This window comes from Monodelphis domestica, chromosome 2, assembly GCF_027887165.1.
Source record: "Monodelphis domestica isolate mMonDom1 chromosome 2, mMonDom1.pri, whole genome shotgun sequence".
Taxonomy (NCBI): domain Eukaryota; kingdom Metazoa; phylum Chordata; class Mammalia; order Didelphimorphia; family Didelphidae; genus Monodelphis; species Monodelphis domestica.
The window spans coordinates 138,842,108-138,859,709 of NC_077228.1; the positions used below are offsets into that span (position 1 = coordinate 138,842,108).

A 17,602-nucleotide genomic window follows, 5' to 3' on the forward strand; every position below is an offset into this window, starting at 1 on the left:
CTTCTCAATTTAAGAATGGCACCCAGATAATTCTCCTTGTCATTTCCCACTCTATTTTTCAACTCTATTCATCTTAAGAAACTCATTCTTCTACAAGAAGAAATCAACATTTTGTACCCCACATGCATGATTTCACTATGCCCGCTTGGCACATAAGCTCCTCCCCGCTATCCATCCCTTCCTAGTTTTTCAGCTTCTTTTTATGTGTTGTCTTCCCTATTATATTGTGAGCTCATTGAGGGCAGGGGCTGTCTTACACGTTCTTTTATAGCACATTGTCTGGCCAATAGTAGGTACTTAATGTTTATTTGACTATATTATATGTCTATTGGGGTGTATAGGGTGCTCAGGGAGGAGTAATATCTTTGGTATGGAGGGCTTGTCGTGCCCTCCTAGGGCAGCTCTCCAGCCTCTGACCCTCACCTGACACCCAGCTCTCACTTGTGGCTCCCAGTAGCTGCTAGCATACGGCAGTGGCCACACCCCAGGCAAAGGCTTCGACAGGCCGGCTAAACCTTGTGAGGGTAGCCATCGGGTCGATGTCGGCCCCTGGTGAACCAGGGCTTTGCTCACCCAGCATGTGAAGACTGCTTCGGCGGAACAGGCAGAAGAAACCAACAAGAAGGTTCAAAGGCTGAGAGGGCGACGCAGCAAAGCACTGTGGAGTGCTTAGGGCGTGTTGGAGCACAAAAGACAACACGGCCATCCAATGCAGCTGAGGAAGTCTCCAGGTGTAACGACTTTTCGTGCCACTGGACCCAGGCTTCCAATGCCGAGCGAGTGGGACTGTCTCTGTGCATCGGCTTTTCCACTTACATCTCCTTCATGCACAAGTGTCTTTGTGCACACTCATCTACATCACAGATGAAAGTGCACAAAGACAATCGTCATCCTCAGTTACCAAGAGACTACTACTGTCTATTGGTGGCAACTGGCCAGCAAATGTGATAAGGTGATCTCTTTCTTGACAACAATTTTTCTCCTCAATGATAGTTGGAGACTGGACTAGAGGAAGGTTCTGTGGCTTGGGGAGATACTGCTATTCTTTTCTTTATTACCACAACTACCTTTTCTAAAATTATATCCAATAATTACGGGTAAAAGAGACATTGTTGCTTTACTCTTGTATTTATCAGGAAACATTCTAGCATCTGGTCATTGCAATATGGTGCTTGCTTTTGGTTTCAGATACTTTTTAATATATTTCTAAAGACCGTTGTATGCCTATAATTTATAAGAGTTTTAGCATAAATTAGTGTTGCTCTTAGTTCAAGACTTTTTCTATAACTATTGAGATATTAATGTGGTTGTGGATGGTTTATCATGTTGCTTGTTTTCCTAAAGCTGATTACAACCTTACAGCCCTGATATTAACTCAACTTGGTCATAATGAATGATTTCTTAGAAAAAAAGCTATAATTTAATTGACAAGATTTTATTTCAAATATGTGAATTAAAATTGATTAATGATACTAGTTTATAATTGTACTGTGCTTTAACTTTTCTTGGTTTGGATATTGGGACAAAAGTTTTCTCATAAAAGAAAACTAATGATATCTTTCTCAATTTTGAGCATAATTTGTATAATATTAATACTAAAAAATTTGACAGAATTTTCCTGTGAACTAATGAAGTCCAAGAGGTTTTTTTTAACTTGATAGCGTCTTTATGGCTAATTCTATTTCTTTATCTGAGACTTAAAATAATTTTTTGATGAGTAATTTTGGTTATATTAAGTGAAAAAGGTTTTGGAGAAACAAAGGAAATGTAACCAAGATATAAGAAAAGCAGAAAGCTGGGAAGAAATTTTTATAACAAGTAACTCAGATAAAGGTCTCATTTCTCAAATATATAGAAAACCAAGCCAAATTTATAAAATTATAAGTCATTCTCCAATTGGATATGAATAAAGTGTTAAAGATGAAGAAATCAAAGCTATTGATGGTCATGTAAAAATGCTCTAAATCACTCTTGATAAGAGAAATAAAATTTAAAACAATTGTGAGGTACTACCACACACCTATCAGATTGAAATTTTGACTTAGATGATAAATTTTGGAGGGGATGTGGGAAAATTAGGACATTAATACACTATAAGTGTAGCTGTGATCTGATCCATCTATTCTGAGGAGCAATTTGGAACTAAACTCAAAAAATTCTAAAAACTATACATATCCTTTGACCTATCTAGAACTCTGACCATTACTAGAGTTGAATCCCAAAGAGGTTTTTTAAAAAAGAAAAGAAAAAAGGGAAAAGGATCTATTTCTACAAAAAGAGTTATTTCAGCTCTTTTTGTATTGGCAAATAATTGGAAATTGAGGGGTTGTCCATCAATTGAGGTGTGGCTGAATAGGTTGTGGTATATGATACTGATGGAATACTATTGTGGTATAAGAAATGACAAGTAGGATGATTTCAGATAAATCTCAAAAGATAAGACCTGATGCAAAGAGAAGTGAACAGAACCAAATGAACATTTTACACACTTACAGCAATATCTCCTGAATGAATCTCTGTGAATGATTTTCAACAATGCAGTTATTCAAGACAATCCCAGAGACTCACGATGAAAAAATGTCATTTGTCCTCAAAGAAAGAACTTATGAAATCTGAATGGAGACTCAAACCTAGTGAATTTCATTTTCTTTCTTTTTTTTAAATTTGAGATCTTTTCCACAAAACTACCAAAGAAAAATATTTTAAATCATTACACATGTAAAATCTATACCAGATTGCTTCTGTCTAAGGTGGGGGGAAGTGGGGTCAAGAAGGAGAGAGTGAAGGAGCTTGAAGGGTCAGAAGAAGTAAGATAATTTGGAATTTAAAAAAAATTTAAATGAATGTTAAAAAAATCAAAATATATTTAAATTATGTTACATGTATTTGAGAAAAATATTATTTTTAAAAATCATTATTTGGTGTTACATATATTTTGGAACGGGTTCTTCTATTTCTTTTGTGATCTTGTTTTGTTAAATAACTGCAAAGTAAGTTCTTATATATCTTATTTCTTTAGCTTTTGTTGTGATTTCATCTCTTTTCTGTTGTTGTTGTTGATTGGATTTTTCTGTTCCCTTATTCATATCATATTGGCAAAGGTTTAACAATTGTTAATCTTTTCAAAGAATCAGCTTTTAGTTTTATTTATGATTCATATAAGATTTGCTGACTTCCAGTTCATCTATTTCTCATCTAATTTTTAATATCTCTTATTTTGAACCTATTTGAGGTTTATTTACTAGCTTTCAAGTTTTTAAATGCATACTAACTTTTTTCATTAAATGTTTTTTCAATTAGTAAAAATCCACTTTCTCACTCTCCTAATGATCCTACTCTAACCCCAATTAGAACAAAGGAAAATCAAGATTCCTGTTATAAATATATATAGTCAAGGAAAACAAATTGTTCCATCAGCCATCTAAAAAATTTGGACATGTGTATATGTCTCATTATATATAGAGAGTCTTTCCTCTATTTGGAGGTGGATGGAATATTTTATTAATAGTCCTCTGAAATCAGAATTGATCATTATGATGAGGAGAAATCATCACTATATGTACAAAGTCTATTGAAGTACATCTTTACGATATAGTTGTTAATGTATAAATTATTTTCCAGATTCTGTTCACTTCCCTATTCATCAGTTTATACAATTTCCCCAAATTTCTCAGAAACCATCCATTTCTAACAAAACAATAATATATCACATTTAAATATTAAAAACTTTTTTTTCCCAATTGATAGATAGCCCCACCCAGATTTCTACCCTTTGCCACCTCAAAGAGTTTTTGTACATCCTCAGTGAGAATTTGTTTCTTTCAGAATAAATTCCTTCTTTAATACATTTCTCCTGGTAATTTTTCATTCTGACTTATTCCTTTCCTTAACCTTTTTATAGTGGAATTCTTTTTTTGTTTGCTCATTCTTCTACTTTACTTCATCTCTGTCTCTGTCTCTCTCCCCCTCTCCCGCTCCAGAGAGAGAGAATGAAATCTTCCATTACTATGTCTTCTTATAATTTGGTTAATAGCCTTTATAAATGTAATTAAAGAAATTCAGTTTAACATCGATAGAGTTCTGTTTTCTATGACTCCTTTTAACATAATGCAGTTTCTTTCTTTGTTTTTATGTTATTGATCTTTGTTTTTGATATGTTTGATAGCATGATTTCCTGGGTTTCTGGCTTATCAGTTTTAACAGTAAAATCAGTTCTAGCTCCTCATTTTTATACTGTACTTTTATTGTGAGTTATATTTTTTATAAGCAAAAGATTATACTTTTTTCTTAACATTTTATTTTTATTCTTACCTTTTAATTTTTTTAGATTGTTTAATTTATTTACATTTAAAGATCTAAAACTATGATTTTATTTTCCTCCATTTATCTTTAATACTTTTTTCCTTGAAAGTAGTTATTTTTTGCTCTTTATCCTCTTTTGAGACAGTATTTTATCATTTCAGTTATTTTTGTAAAATTTATTCTAATGCAATCTTAGTATTACTTGATTTTCTTTTTTTTTCACTTTGTGAATCTTTTTCTAAAAAAGGATTCATTTTCTACATTCTATAGAAGAAAAGGTGAAAAGTCAAAGAAAATGAGTAAAACTATGGAGGGAAAAGGAGAAAATATTGTGTCATTGTTGAAAGTGGGTTGCAATAAAGAATGATCCAATAGGAGAGGAAAGGTATTTTATAGATAGGGACCTTACAATATATTTAATTTGCATAGACTTGGTGCCTAGAGAAATCAATGATCCTGCCTCGGAATGAGAATTAAGAGTTCTGAATGCAAATGGCAACCAGAAATGTGGAAGGTCATAGATTCAGAACAGAGATTTTCATGGGAGTAAAAAACAAATCTTGAGAAAGTCAGAGTAGTTAATCATGTACAGTCAAGGACAAAGAAAAATTCCTACCATAATATAATACTTTTATTTTTTTATTTCATTTGAAGAAATTGTCTTTTTAACAGTGAAAAACAACAGAAAAAATGGGGCTAAGAGCAATATCTTCAAGACAATAATATGAAAATAATTTAGGGGAACTCAAAATAAATACCTTAAAAGCTCTAATTCCATGAGGAATACAGAAATTAAAGGGAGAATGTATAAAGGTTAGGAATCAAAGAATAGACAGAACAATCTATCTAAAATAAAGAGGAAATATAGAAAAATGAGAGAAATAAAATAATGTGGTAAAGAAATCCTTATTGGGAAAAGGTAAAGAAAAGGAAATTTTAAAAAATTAAAAACACAAAAAAGTGAAGAGAAGAAAGAATATTTTACTTGTCTATTTATCTGAAGGGGGAGAAAGGGAAAGAACTAGAAAACTAGGTAAAAAGAAAAAGAAGTTAAGAAAAGCAAAACTCCAAAATCAAGGAACAAGATGACAAAATAGGTGTGAAGAGTATGAAGGTGTAAGAAAGAGAAACAATGGAAATAGAGTTGCCTTAAAGTAGACTAAGATAAAATAATTCAAGACAAATTCAATCTTTACAAAAGGGGAGAGGATGAGAATTCTCATTTGAAGATCTGAACCAATTACTGGACTTGGACTCAAAGCATTATTATGAAGAGATTAAGTGTATTACTCAAGAACACACAGGTGGCAAATGTTACACATGGGAGTAGAACCAATATTTTCTAACCTGCAAGCCTAGTATTTGATCACTGTACCACACGAACATAAGCCTAATCCTTGTAATTCCTGTAAAATGAAAACTGATTCACTAAGAATTGCTGAATATTGCTAATATTACATACATGATACTTACTAAATAATTGTCATCCTGGAAGGCATAGTGCAAAGTTGTAATCCACTTATTGTCTCCATTCACTAGTACATCCCTCTCTTCTCGAAAACATGCTGTCTAAAAAGGAAGAAAATAAAATTTTAGTAATATCACACCTTGAAAATTTGATATTATTGACAAGTTTGTTCCTTCTTTTTTTTAACCCTTAACTTCTATCTTAGAATTGATACTAAGTTTTGGTTCTAAGGCAGAAGAGAGGTAAGGGGTTGGCAACTGGATTCAAGTGCCTTGCCCATGGATACAAAGCTGGAATTGTCTGAGTCTAAATCTGAACCCAGGGCTTTCCATCCCTGGGCTTGACTTTCTATCCACTGAACCACCTAGCTGTCCAATGTTTGTTCTTTTCCAAAAAAGGATCATGGTTATCTTTTTTTGGTTTTTAAAGACCACTCAAATATGCCATTTACTCCTTGGGATTACCAAATCAACATATCATTATTTTTGTTTATATAGAAGTACATTACTTAGACAACAATGGAACAAGCATTGTACAGTTAAAAGTAAACCTATTCTGGCCACTATAAATCCTAGTACAGTATGATACAACTATATCATCTCCACCCAAAATTCAATCCACACCTTGCTCTTATTCTCTTGTCCTCCCATAAGTGTTCCTTCCTTGAGACTTTTAAAATTCCATCCCAAGTTCTTCCATATCAGTTCCTTTCCTTTATATACATTTTCTTGATGATATTTTACAACTTACTTCTTTTGTGTAAATCAACATTGATAATATTTGTGCCTCAGTTGTACTTATGTCTCTCCACAACCACAAATATGGCAGAGAATTTCAAACATTATTGAAGAAATACTGGTATGTAAACGATGCAGATTCCATTTCTAGAAGCAGCTCAGACCAATGAGAATACTGCAGAGCTTCATGAATAAAATCTAGTCATCTTTCTTTCACCTACTCAATTCAGGTCATTGTTCATCTCTAGTGTTGGTCTAAAATATGTATACTGAGAATTAAGAATCAAGTCTGAGCAAAAGGTCATCTACTTGATTTTTTTACCATGTGAATTGTATAGGCTGATCATTTTTGTGTGACCATGGAACACAATAAGGGAGCCTTTTAGTGTTCTGGGGCTTCCAAGATGGCAGAGTAGAGCAGAGAAACTCCAAGCCACCATGAGAATCTTCTCCAACCAATATTAAAATATAGCCACAAAACAAATACAGAAGTCAAAGAACCAACAAGGAGACAGAGTGAAATAATTCTCAAGAAAAGAAAAACCCAAAAGGTAGGCAGAGTATATCTGGGGCACTGGGGTGAGAAGAGAGCAGAGGCATCAAGAAGCTGTAGCAAGGAGAGAAGAGAAAGTCAAGAGCAAGCCATACATCTCCGCTCCCGCATCTGCTGTCCCAGGTTTAGAACCTAAGCTCAAGTCAACATTTAGACCCTGAGGGTCTGCCTGGGCAAATAGTGATCCAAGCCAATCCATACCCCTTGAAATTTCAAACCTGTGGAAAAGTCTGGAATCGCAGACCAGGGATGCTGAAGAGGACTGATTTTGTGTGGGCCCAGAGCAAAGTCAGGGGTCCCAGTCTGGGATGAGGACATAGATCACAGTTTGGGGTGTCTGATAGTACTAAGGGGTGAGGGTCAGATCATTTTGCCTAAAGCTCAGGGCAGAACTCCAAACTTGCTGTTGTGCTCTAAGGCTCCTAGTATGTCATCACAGCACCCTAAGATCCACCTGCCCTGCAGCAAAACTCTACCAAATGTGTTGTCTCTCCATAATTAGAAAAGAAGCCTCTTGAGAGAAGAAACTCTCTTTTCTATTTGTGTCTCATGTTTAGCACATTGCTTGACACATTTACTAAAGACTCAATAAATATTTTTTCCCTTCATTGATGCTTTTTAAATGGATTTTTAATTAAAAAAATTTAACATATAGCATAAGATATTCTATTAATCTTTGCAATTTCAACATGTGTTTAAATGCTACTAAATTTCTTAAATCCTTTTCTCCTAGTTTGTATAGTTAAACAATAACCGTACTTAGGGTTCAATCCCTATCACTTCACAGATGAGGAAACTAAGGCCCAGAGAAGTTAAGTGCTTTGCCAAGATCATATATAGTTATACACAGCCATGACTAATTGCTAGATCAATAGTTTTACCTTTGTAATTGCTCATGGGACATGTCCACTTAGCTATCCCATCAGAATCTCAAATGCAATGGAATTAATCATTTTTGTTGGCGTTCAAATAACAGCTCCCAGACAATTTATCATTTTGCTATTCTTTTGTACTTAATATTTTGTTAAGTCTTATGAAGGTAAATGAAATTACTCCTTTATATATCTAAGATGGAAGATCATCTCAAAACTCATGCAATGCAGCTTTGCAACAAATCTAGCAGTAAACAAGACAATAGGTTTGTTATACATCTTGACCTATTCACACACTATTTTATCTTCTAACAGGGCTCTATATTTTGAAAGCTTTTCATTTCATATAGTCTGAAGATTTTTGAGTATTTGGTATGGTATCAAAATCTGGTGGGCATTTGATACAAAAAATGTGTCATGTTATTTGGAAGATGATAATTTTTTGCAAACTATAATGATGTCTTAGACATTTTTCTCCTCCCCTGAAACTAAATTCTAGGACCATAAAGATAATTATTTTGTAATTTCTGGAGGTAATAATATTCTGAATTCTTAACTATCTGAATTATCATCACAAAGTTCTTTATTTTCTACAAATAAATCCTGATGACATTTATTGAATTCTAAGTTTGCACAGAAGTTCTCCTAGAGGGTCTTCTAATTCCATTGTTGCATATTACCTCTTTCATGAGCTACATCTATGTTAAATAATTTATACATATATTTGAAGAATTCAATAGCACTTGCCTATCACCAGTTTTGAGAATTGCTCAGTGAAGTAATGTCTCAACTCCAGAAGTATTCCTGATGGGCTTTTTTTTCTATTCATCATGTGCTCTGAAAATTTGCGTAAAGCTCAGGGCAGAACTCCAAACTTGCTGTTGTGCTCTAAGGCTCCTAGTATGTCATCACAGCACCCTAAGATCCATCTGCCCTGCAGCCAAACTCTACCAAATGTGTTGTCTCTCCATAATTAGAAAAGAAACCTCTTGAGAGAAGAAATTGTAAATTGTAATTGTAAATTCTTATTTTCCTTTTTAGCAATATAGTGTAAATATTTCCAGTCTTGAGAATAATGACCTATGTATTCATTAATACTATCAAGCTTTTTGTTAGGATACCAGCCAAATCTGTTGAGATCCACTTCACAACTCCAAAAGTATACATTGCTACCTATTAAATTTCTTAATGTATCCAGCATAGCATTTTCTTTGATACTTTCATTCTCTGCAGTTCTAGCTGTGGTGGAAACATCTAGGAATTTATAGGTATTGTGTGTGTCCAATAGTTCAAAGTGATTTCCAAATTTAAACTGAATATTCTTGATTTCTAGCTTTGCCAAACATTAAGAATCTTAAGCTTGAGATTTCCAGTAAAGATGGCAAAGGAGAGTTTATAGAAGAGCCCAGCTCTCCCATATGTACTCCAGAAAAGATAAAAGCAGATCAAATAATGATCAAGAAATCAAAGCAAAACAAAAGTAAAACCAGAAGTCTACAGGTGTTTAGAGATGGATCCTACCAGGATAGCCATCATTAGCACAGAATAGAAGACTGTTAGTGCTTTAATTACATAATTCAAAGGCATCTAAACCCTGTAGAATTTCAATAGGGAAGCTCCAAGAGTAGGGAACACAATGGAAGCCAAAATTATTCTGATGGAAAAAAAAATACCAGAATGAAGTAAGAAGGATAAGGAGAGAGGAAGCTAAGAGCACTGCAAGTTTGCTGGATTCTGCCCAGGGACATTATGGCTTATGCTTAAAACTCCAGCACTCTGATTAAGAATGCATCATAGGGGACACTTCCGAGTAATCATGGCTGCAATCTAGACGCCACAAGCTTCCTCTCCCCAGCACCGAACGAAATAGACTACATCAAAGAAGCATAAAAATCACCTTCTGAGGAACAGAAGGACTCCCCAGTACACCACAGAGGCGAAGGTACATGGGGTTTAAACATTTCCATACTATAATAAGAAGGAGGGAAAGCTTGCAAAGAAACGTGACCTCAGCCTCCCTCCCCCCACCCCCACCTCCTGAACCAAACCAGAGTGAGCTACCGGAGGGCTCACTGGGACAGCGAGTGAGTTGGGAACGTCTCTGTCTGGGGGGGGGGGAGGGGCACTCCAGGGTCTTTGGGATCTGGGGACTGCCAGGAAAAAACAATGCAGGGCGGTTTCACGGGGGAACCCGGCATTGAGCACAGGGGGTCCACAGAGCTGTACTCGGGGAGCTTGCGCTGAGCATCTGGGCGGGGCTTGTGCTGAGTATCTGGGCGGAGCTAAACACCAGGGGTGGACCACGTGCTGATTATCTGGGCGGAGCTGAACACCTGGGCAGTTTGGATGTGATCAGGAGCCCAGTGCTTTAAGAAACCTCGGAGGCTGGGAAGACCTAGTCTGAGGAAACCTAAATTCACAGAAAACCCACCCATATCACCCAGACGCCAGACCAAAAAGGAAAGGGGAATAAAACCACCAAAGGGATGGCTCACATGGCCCAAAATCAAGCCTCCAGGAAGAAAGGGAAAAAGGTGACTATTGAAAACTTTTATGGTGGAAGTACCCAAGGAAAAGAGGAGAATGAGGAGGAAATCCAAAAAAAAATCAGAACATGCCTCCCAAAATTGAAACTATCAACAAGCTCTGGGAGATCTCAAACTGGAAGTTACCCAAAAGATGGAAACCTGGAAAGAAAAATGGGAGAAAGAGATCAGCAGTCTGACAGATAAGACTGTTCAATTGGAAAAAGAGCTCGAAGCATCCAATAGAAGGGCAGACAAAGCTGAAAAGCAAAACCAGTCCCTAACGACCAGAATTAAGCAACTCGAAGAAAGTGAGATGATAAAACAGCAAGAATCAATAAAGCAAACCCAAAAAATTAATGAATTAGAAGAAAACATAAAATATCTCACTGAGAAGGTCACAGATCTCGAAAACAGAGGGAGAAGAGAAAACCTCCGAATTATCGGTCTCCCAGAAAAACCAGAGATAAACAATAAACTCGATATTATTCTACAGGAGATTATGAAAGAAAATTGCCCACATGTTCTGGAGCAAGGGGGCAAAATAGAAATAGAAAGGATTCATAGAACACCCTCTATACTAAATCCCCAAAAGACAACCCCTAGGAATGTAATTGCCAAATTCAAGAGCTTCCAAGAAAAGGAGAAAATCCTACAAGAAGCCAAGAAGAGGAGCTTCAGATATAAGGGGGCTCCCATAAGGATCACACACGACTTAGCGGCTAACACACTAAGAGACCGCAAAGCATGGAACACGATATTTAGAAAGGCAAGAGAGCTGGGTCTCCAACCAAGAATCAACTACCCAGCAAAACTGACTATATACTTCCAGGGGAAAGTATGGGCATTCAACCAAACAGAAGATTTCCAAGCATTTGCTAAGAAAAGACCAGAACTTAGTGGAAAATTTGATATCCAAGCACAGAAAGCAAGAGAAACATGAAAAGGTAAATATGAAAGAAAGGGAAAAGGAGATAAATCTTATCTTTATTTTTTAGTCAAACTCTCTTCTATAAGGAATACATTTACATCAAATTATATATATTAATATGTGGGGAAAATGTTTTCTGTAACTCTCAAAAATTGTATGCATCATAAGAGTAGTTAGAAGAAACATGCATAGGGAAGGACATTAAGAAGATTTGCGGAAAGTGGGGGCAAAGAAAGGAAAAGGGAAGGGGGGAACCATCGATAACACTAAGATTTACTTCAAGAAACTTGAGAACAAACAAATTAAAACCCCCCAGAAGAAAACCAAACTAGAGATCCTAAAATTTAAGGGAGAAATTAATAAAATCGAAAGTGACAGAACTATTGAGCTAATAAACAAGACTAGAAGCTGGTACTTTGAAAAAACTGACAAAATAGACAAAGTACTGGTCAATCTAATTAAAAAAAGGAAAGAAGAAAGGCAAATTAACAGTATCAAGGGTGAAAAGGGGGATCTCACCTCCAATGAAGAGGAAATTAAGGTAATCATTAAAAACTACTTTGCCCAACTATATGGCAATAAATATACCAACCTAGGTGATATGGATGAATATTTACAAAAATATAAATTGCCTGGACTAACAGAGGAAGAAATAGATTTCTTAAATAATCCCATATCAGAAAAAGAAATCCAACAGGCCATCAAAGAACTTCCTAAGAAAAAATCATCAGGGCCTGACGGATTCACCAGTGAATTCTATCAAACATTCAAAGAGCAGCTAACTTCAATACTATACAAACTATTTGACATAATAAGCAAAGAGGGAGTTCTACCAAATTATGACACAAACATGGTACTAATTCCAAAGCCAGGCAGGCCAAAAACAGAGAAAGAAAATTATAGACCAATCTCCCTAATGAGTATAGATGCAAAAATCTTAAATAGGATACTAGCAAAAAGACTACTCCAGCAAGTGATCAGAAGAATCATTCACCATGATCAAGTAGGATTTATACCAGGGATGCAGGGCTAGTTCAATATTAGGAAAACTATCCACATAATTGACCACATCAACAAACAAACCAACAAGAACCACATGATTATCTCAATAGATGCAGAAAAAGTCTTTGATAAAATACAACACCCATTCCTACTAAAAACACTAGAAAGCATAGGAACAGAAGGGTCGTTCCTAAAAATAATAAACAGTATATATCTAAAACCATCAGCTAATATCATCTGCAATGGGGATAAACTAAATGCATTCCCATTAAGATCAGGAGTGAAACAAGGATGCCCATTATCACCTCTATTATTTGGTATCATACTAGAAACACTAGCAGTAGCAATTAGAGAAAAAAAGGAAATTGAAGGCATCAAAATAGGCAAGGAGGAGACCAAGTTATCACTCTTTGTGGATGACCATTGGTACATGTGAGTCGCAGAAAAGTGATGTAAAAATGGTCTGTATATTTTGCGTCACTTCCTCTCTCGGCCTCTTTTCAAGGAGAGGTGGATCTGGCAGCAGTGTGCTGAGCATCTTGGCATCTTGGTGTGGCAGCAGCTATTGTCCAGGTTTGACATTCAGTTTCCTTGATACAATACTGGAAGCTTAGTAGTCTAGTTCAGGTGAGGCATCTTCAATGATCTCTCTCGGAGTTTAGGCTGATTCTTTTCTCCTTTACCTTCCAAACACTATCCTCTTAGGAAAGCCTGTAATCTTCTGAAAAAACCTCATGGCAGAGGTCTTTGAACTCCCCCTGGCACAGGCCAGGCGGGAGAAATCCTATACCCTTTCACTCTCTCTTCTCCTTAATTCTTCCCCCTAATTAAACCACCATAAAATTTCCAAAATGACTTGGGTATTTCATTTGGGATATTCCCTGGTGACCAAATTAATTAGATTAAGTCACAACCCTAAAATTACCCTTACACAATGGAATAACTAGGGAAGGAATCCCAGACTACAGGGGAGAAAGCAGTTCAAACATTCCAAACCTGCAGAGCCTCTCACTAAACTAACAGTGATTAAATCCATCAAAAACCTATTAAAATTAAACCATTCATAAGTTAGCAGACCCAAACCCAGGTTAGGAATTTGAAAACCTAAAACGAAAAAGGCACTGAACAGATCACCCCAGATCACACTAAAATGGGAATAATTAAAACTTTTAGGACCTCAGACTGAACTGTGAAAATAATAGTAAGGCCAGAAATCCCATACCACCAGAAGTGCCCATTGAAGAGTTATTGGATATATAGAAGAATGGTGATGTCCCTGACAACAATAGGAAAGACAGAAGCAGAGAGGTCTTTGGGAGAAAGATAAAGTGGACTTTCTAGACATGTGAGTTTAAGATGTCTAATAGGAAGCCTTCTATATCAGTCTAAGATAAAAATCTTTACTCTTTTGGGATAAAGAGAGAGATTAGGGCTAACTAAGTATGAGGGAATATCAGCATAGAGAGCTGATAAGATAATCAAGAGAAATAGTATAAAATTAGAAGAGAAAAGGTTGCACAAAGAGACTTCAAGGATTCCCACAGTTAGTGGGCACATTTGATTGATTACTTAGTATCAATTCTAACAAAAAGGTACGGGTTTAAAAAAAAGTGGGCATAAAAGAGCATGCATACATTCATACAAACACATATACACATATGCAAAGGTAAGATGTTGGAAGAAAAGAAGAAATAGAAAATTAGGATGATCAAAAGAAAAATTTTCCAGATGTGGTAAGATCAAAGGCATGATTTCTGATAAGAAGAATGACCTCAGCATCTAAACTAAAGTTTTATTTGGAGGATAAATGATTAGAGTATAATGGGAAATAGTTCAGCAAAGAGATAGAACACTAGACTTGATTCAATAAAATTTGCATTAGAATCTCACCGCAGACATTTACTGATTGTATGATCCTGGTCAAAAGAGCTAACTTCTCTCATCCTCACCTTCATCATAAGTTACATGGGAACAATATAGCAAGCACCTGACTTCCAAGGTTGTCGTGAGAATCAAATCATATTAATATGTGGTAAACATTTTGCAAAGTTTAAAGTTGTTATACATGTTAAGCATAGTAATTAACAGTAATTAGAATAAAATTTTCATTCAATTTTTATATTATGAACTTAAATGCCAAATAAAATGAGTATTTCTATACACATAGTAGAACAGAAAAAGATGCCTGTACATGAAACTATAGGCCTCTACCACATAGAGCTTATTTTCTTTTTAAACCTGTTATTTATATGATAAATTCAATATGTAATTTTCAAAGAGGCCTTGCAACTCTACTATTCTTTCTGGCCTCCTTTTCATTCTCTGTTGTGCATTTTTTAAAAAGCACTTTCTTGTTTTTTGGTTACTCAGCCCCTATCTTCTCTTCTTCACTGTCCATCCATGGTGGGGTGTAAAGTCTGGATTTAGCTATCTCCTGATTGTAACAATAAAAATACTTAGTCTGACCAAATCAGGAATGTCTATATCCATACTTAAGGATTAAGTATTTAGGAGGATAGCCTTTAACAGACATGTGCAGAAACAGCTGACAGACCCCTGGGCTGTCCTAAGTCAAACTAAGCTATCATTGGTACAAATGAGATGCAGGAAAGTGATGTAAAACCATCCATATATTTTGCGTCACTTCCTCTCTTGGATCTCTTTCCCCGGAGAGGTGGCTCTGGCAGGTGACTTCCTGTGAGTTGCCTGGGTGCCAGTTCCATCCTGGAACTAGAGACTGGAGGAGCTCCTCAGACAGCTTCCTTGAGATGGTTACATGGTGAGTGATAAGATTGACTCCCTTTCCCTTGGCTCTCAAGGGAGGCCCCCTTGGCCAAAGCCTTTAACTCCTGCCTGGCTCAGCCTGAGCCAGAGCAGTTTTAATTAACTCTTTTCTTCTCTCTCTCTTTCTTAAATACTTTCCTCTATATTAATTAAAATCACCATAATTTTCAGCTGACTTGGGTATTTTATTATTTGGGATATTCCATGGCGACCAATAATTAAATATAGCTTAGGTCACAATGATAAAATTATCCTTACAGGGTAAAGGAGGAAGGATGTGTTTCAATTCAATTTCTATTTATTTAGCACCTACTATATATGTCAGACACTGTGCAAAGCACTGGGAATACAAAAGAGAGCAAAAGACAGTCCCTGCCAACAAGTAGTTTACAATCTAATTAGAACTGCTATATCAATTACACACAGGCATATATGCACAAATTTAAGCAAACAAATCTCTATACTGGTTACAAAGATATTATGTCTCACTCTACATGGGAATCCATGGTCTGTCAGAAGCAGATATGATTTAGCATCCTTTCTCTACAATCATGGTTGTCAATCAACATTCCTAAGTATTTTAAAGTAGTTTTGCTTTACCTTCATGTTCTTATTGAAAAACTGTTTTCTGGTTCTGCTTACTCCTCCATGTATTATCTTACCAGTTTTTCCAGGTTTCTCAAAAACTATTCCTTTAATCATTTCTTATGGTGTAATAATAATCCAATATATACATATAATATATTTTCTTCTTATCATTAGTAGTAACATCAAATAATAACTTTTTATTTTAACTTTAGGGTCAAATTCACACCTCCATCAAGAGTCCACTGATGTGTCTATTTATAAAGTACTTTACAAATATTATCCTATTTTATCCTCACAACAACCCAAGGAAGTGATATGGCATATTAGTACCCATATTTTAGAATTGAGGAAACAGAAATTAAGTGACTTGCCTAGGGTCACAAAGCTATCAGGTCTATCTAAGGCTGGGTTTGTGCTCTGGGCTTCCTGACTAGGCCTAACTCTTTATCCATCATACCACCTGCTTCTCAGGTCAAATCCTTTATCAGTTATTTTTCTCTTGTTGGATACTGTACAGTTTCATGTCACTAAAAAAAGAACGGCTCTAAATATTTTTGTACAACTTGGTCCTTTCATCTGTCTTTAATATGTTTGGGATATCCCATGGCGACCAATAATTAAATATAGCTTAGGTCACAATGATAAAATTATCCTTACAGGGTAAAGGAGGAAGGATGTGTTTCAGTTTATCTCATAGATGTAGAGTTAAGTGACTTTGGGATGCACAGTTCCAAACTGTTTTCCAGAATAAGCTGACTAATTCATACCTCTATCACCAATCCATTGGTGTGCCTATCTTCCTACATTTTATCCAATAATTACTATTTTCCTTTTGATCTATCATTTTTGCCAGTCTGGTGGATATAGTGAGAGGTAACCTCAGAGCTGCTCTAATTTGCATTTCTCTTAGAGTAGTTTTGTAGAAAACAGAAGATCAGATTTTAATGCCTTTAATCTTCCTCATAAAGTAGAAAACCTGATTATCAGCTCAGAGGAAGGAGTATAGTTTGAGAGATGGGGATTATACAAAAATGTAGCAATCAATACTAGAAATGTAATAAGATTATTGATAAGAAATTCATGAAGGGAATGCTATCTCATACTGACAGCCCAACAGGTAAAATTATATGTGTAGTAAGGATGGTCTCATGACTTCCTCTAGAAACATTATTAAGCATATAGAGAAAAGAAGTGACTAAGTCTGATTGTGAAGGATACCTATTGGGTGTATTTTAACAGAGCAATAGAATATAAGCACAAAAATCAATAGTTAAAGCAGCAAAAAATGCAGAGGTATATATAGAGTACATGACTGAACTTATATTACAATTTTATTCTATTACAAATTAATATTGGTTTTCCACCATTTGATAATTCCACCTTCTTTATTTAAATAAAGGCATCATCTAAAATTTTTTTCTAAGTGTAAAGGGTGAAATTATGGCTGAGACTGAATGTATAATTAATTTAGGTCGCCAAGGATTTTATTTATAAAATCCTAAGGAAAAACCCAAATAATAAAATACCCAAGTCAGCTGCCAAATTTTATGGTGATTTAATTGATATAGTAGAGAAAATTAAGAAGGGAGAAGGATTTCTCCCTCCCCCTGCCTGGATAGTACCAGGTGGGAAGATTAGAAGATCTAGAAAGTAAGGGTTTGGAGTGTGAAGGAGGAAGGAATCAACCTGAACTCCAAAAGGGGCTCAGCTGAGATGCCTGAACCTAAATCAGGTTAAGGACAAAACTCACCACCAAAACGCAGACAATAAGTTCCACCACTCCCAAGATGTTGGAATGCCTATCTAGCATGCTGCCAGCCAGAGTCACCTCTCCAGGGAA

At 35.7% G+C, this 17,602-nt stretch overlaps 1 protein-coding gene across 20 annotated transcripts in view; it reads right to left on the reverse strand.

Moving 5' to 3' along the window:
• CDC42BPA (CDC42 binding protein kinase alpha) overlaps positions 1-17,602 on the reverse strand; it is a 414,118-nt gene that overhangs the window by 248,764 nt on the left and 147,752 nt on the right. For all 20 annotated transcript variants that reach the window (XM_001368345.5, XM_056816035.1, XM_056816037.1 and 17 more), the window contains one exon: positions 5,776-5,871. In XM_001368345.5, coding sequence (XP_001368382.1) covers positions 5,776-5,871 — 96 coding nt within the window. The remainder of the gene's footprint in view (positions 1-5,775; positions 5,872-17,602) is intronic.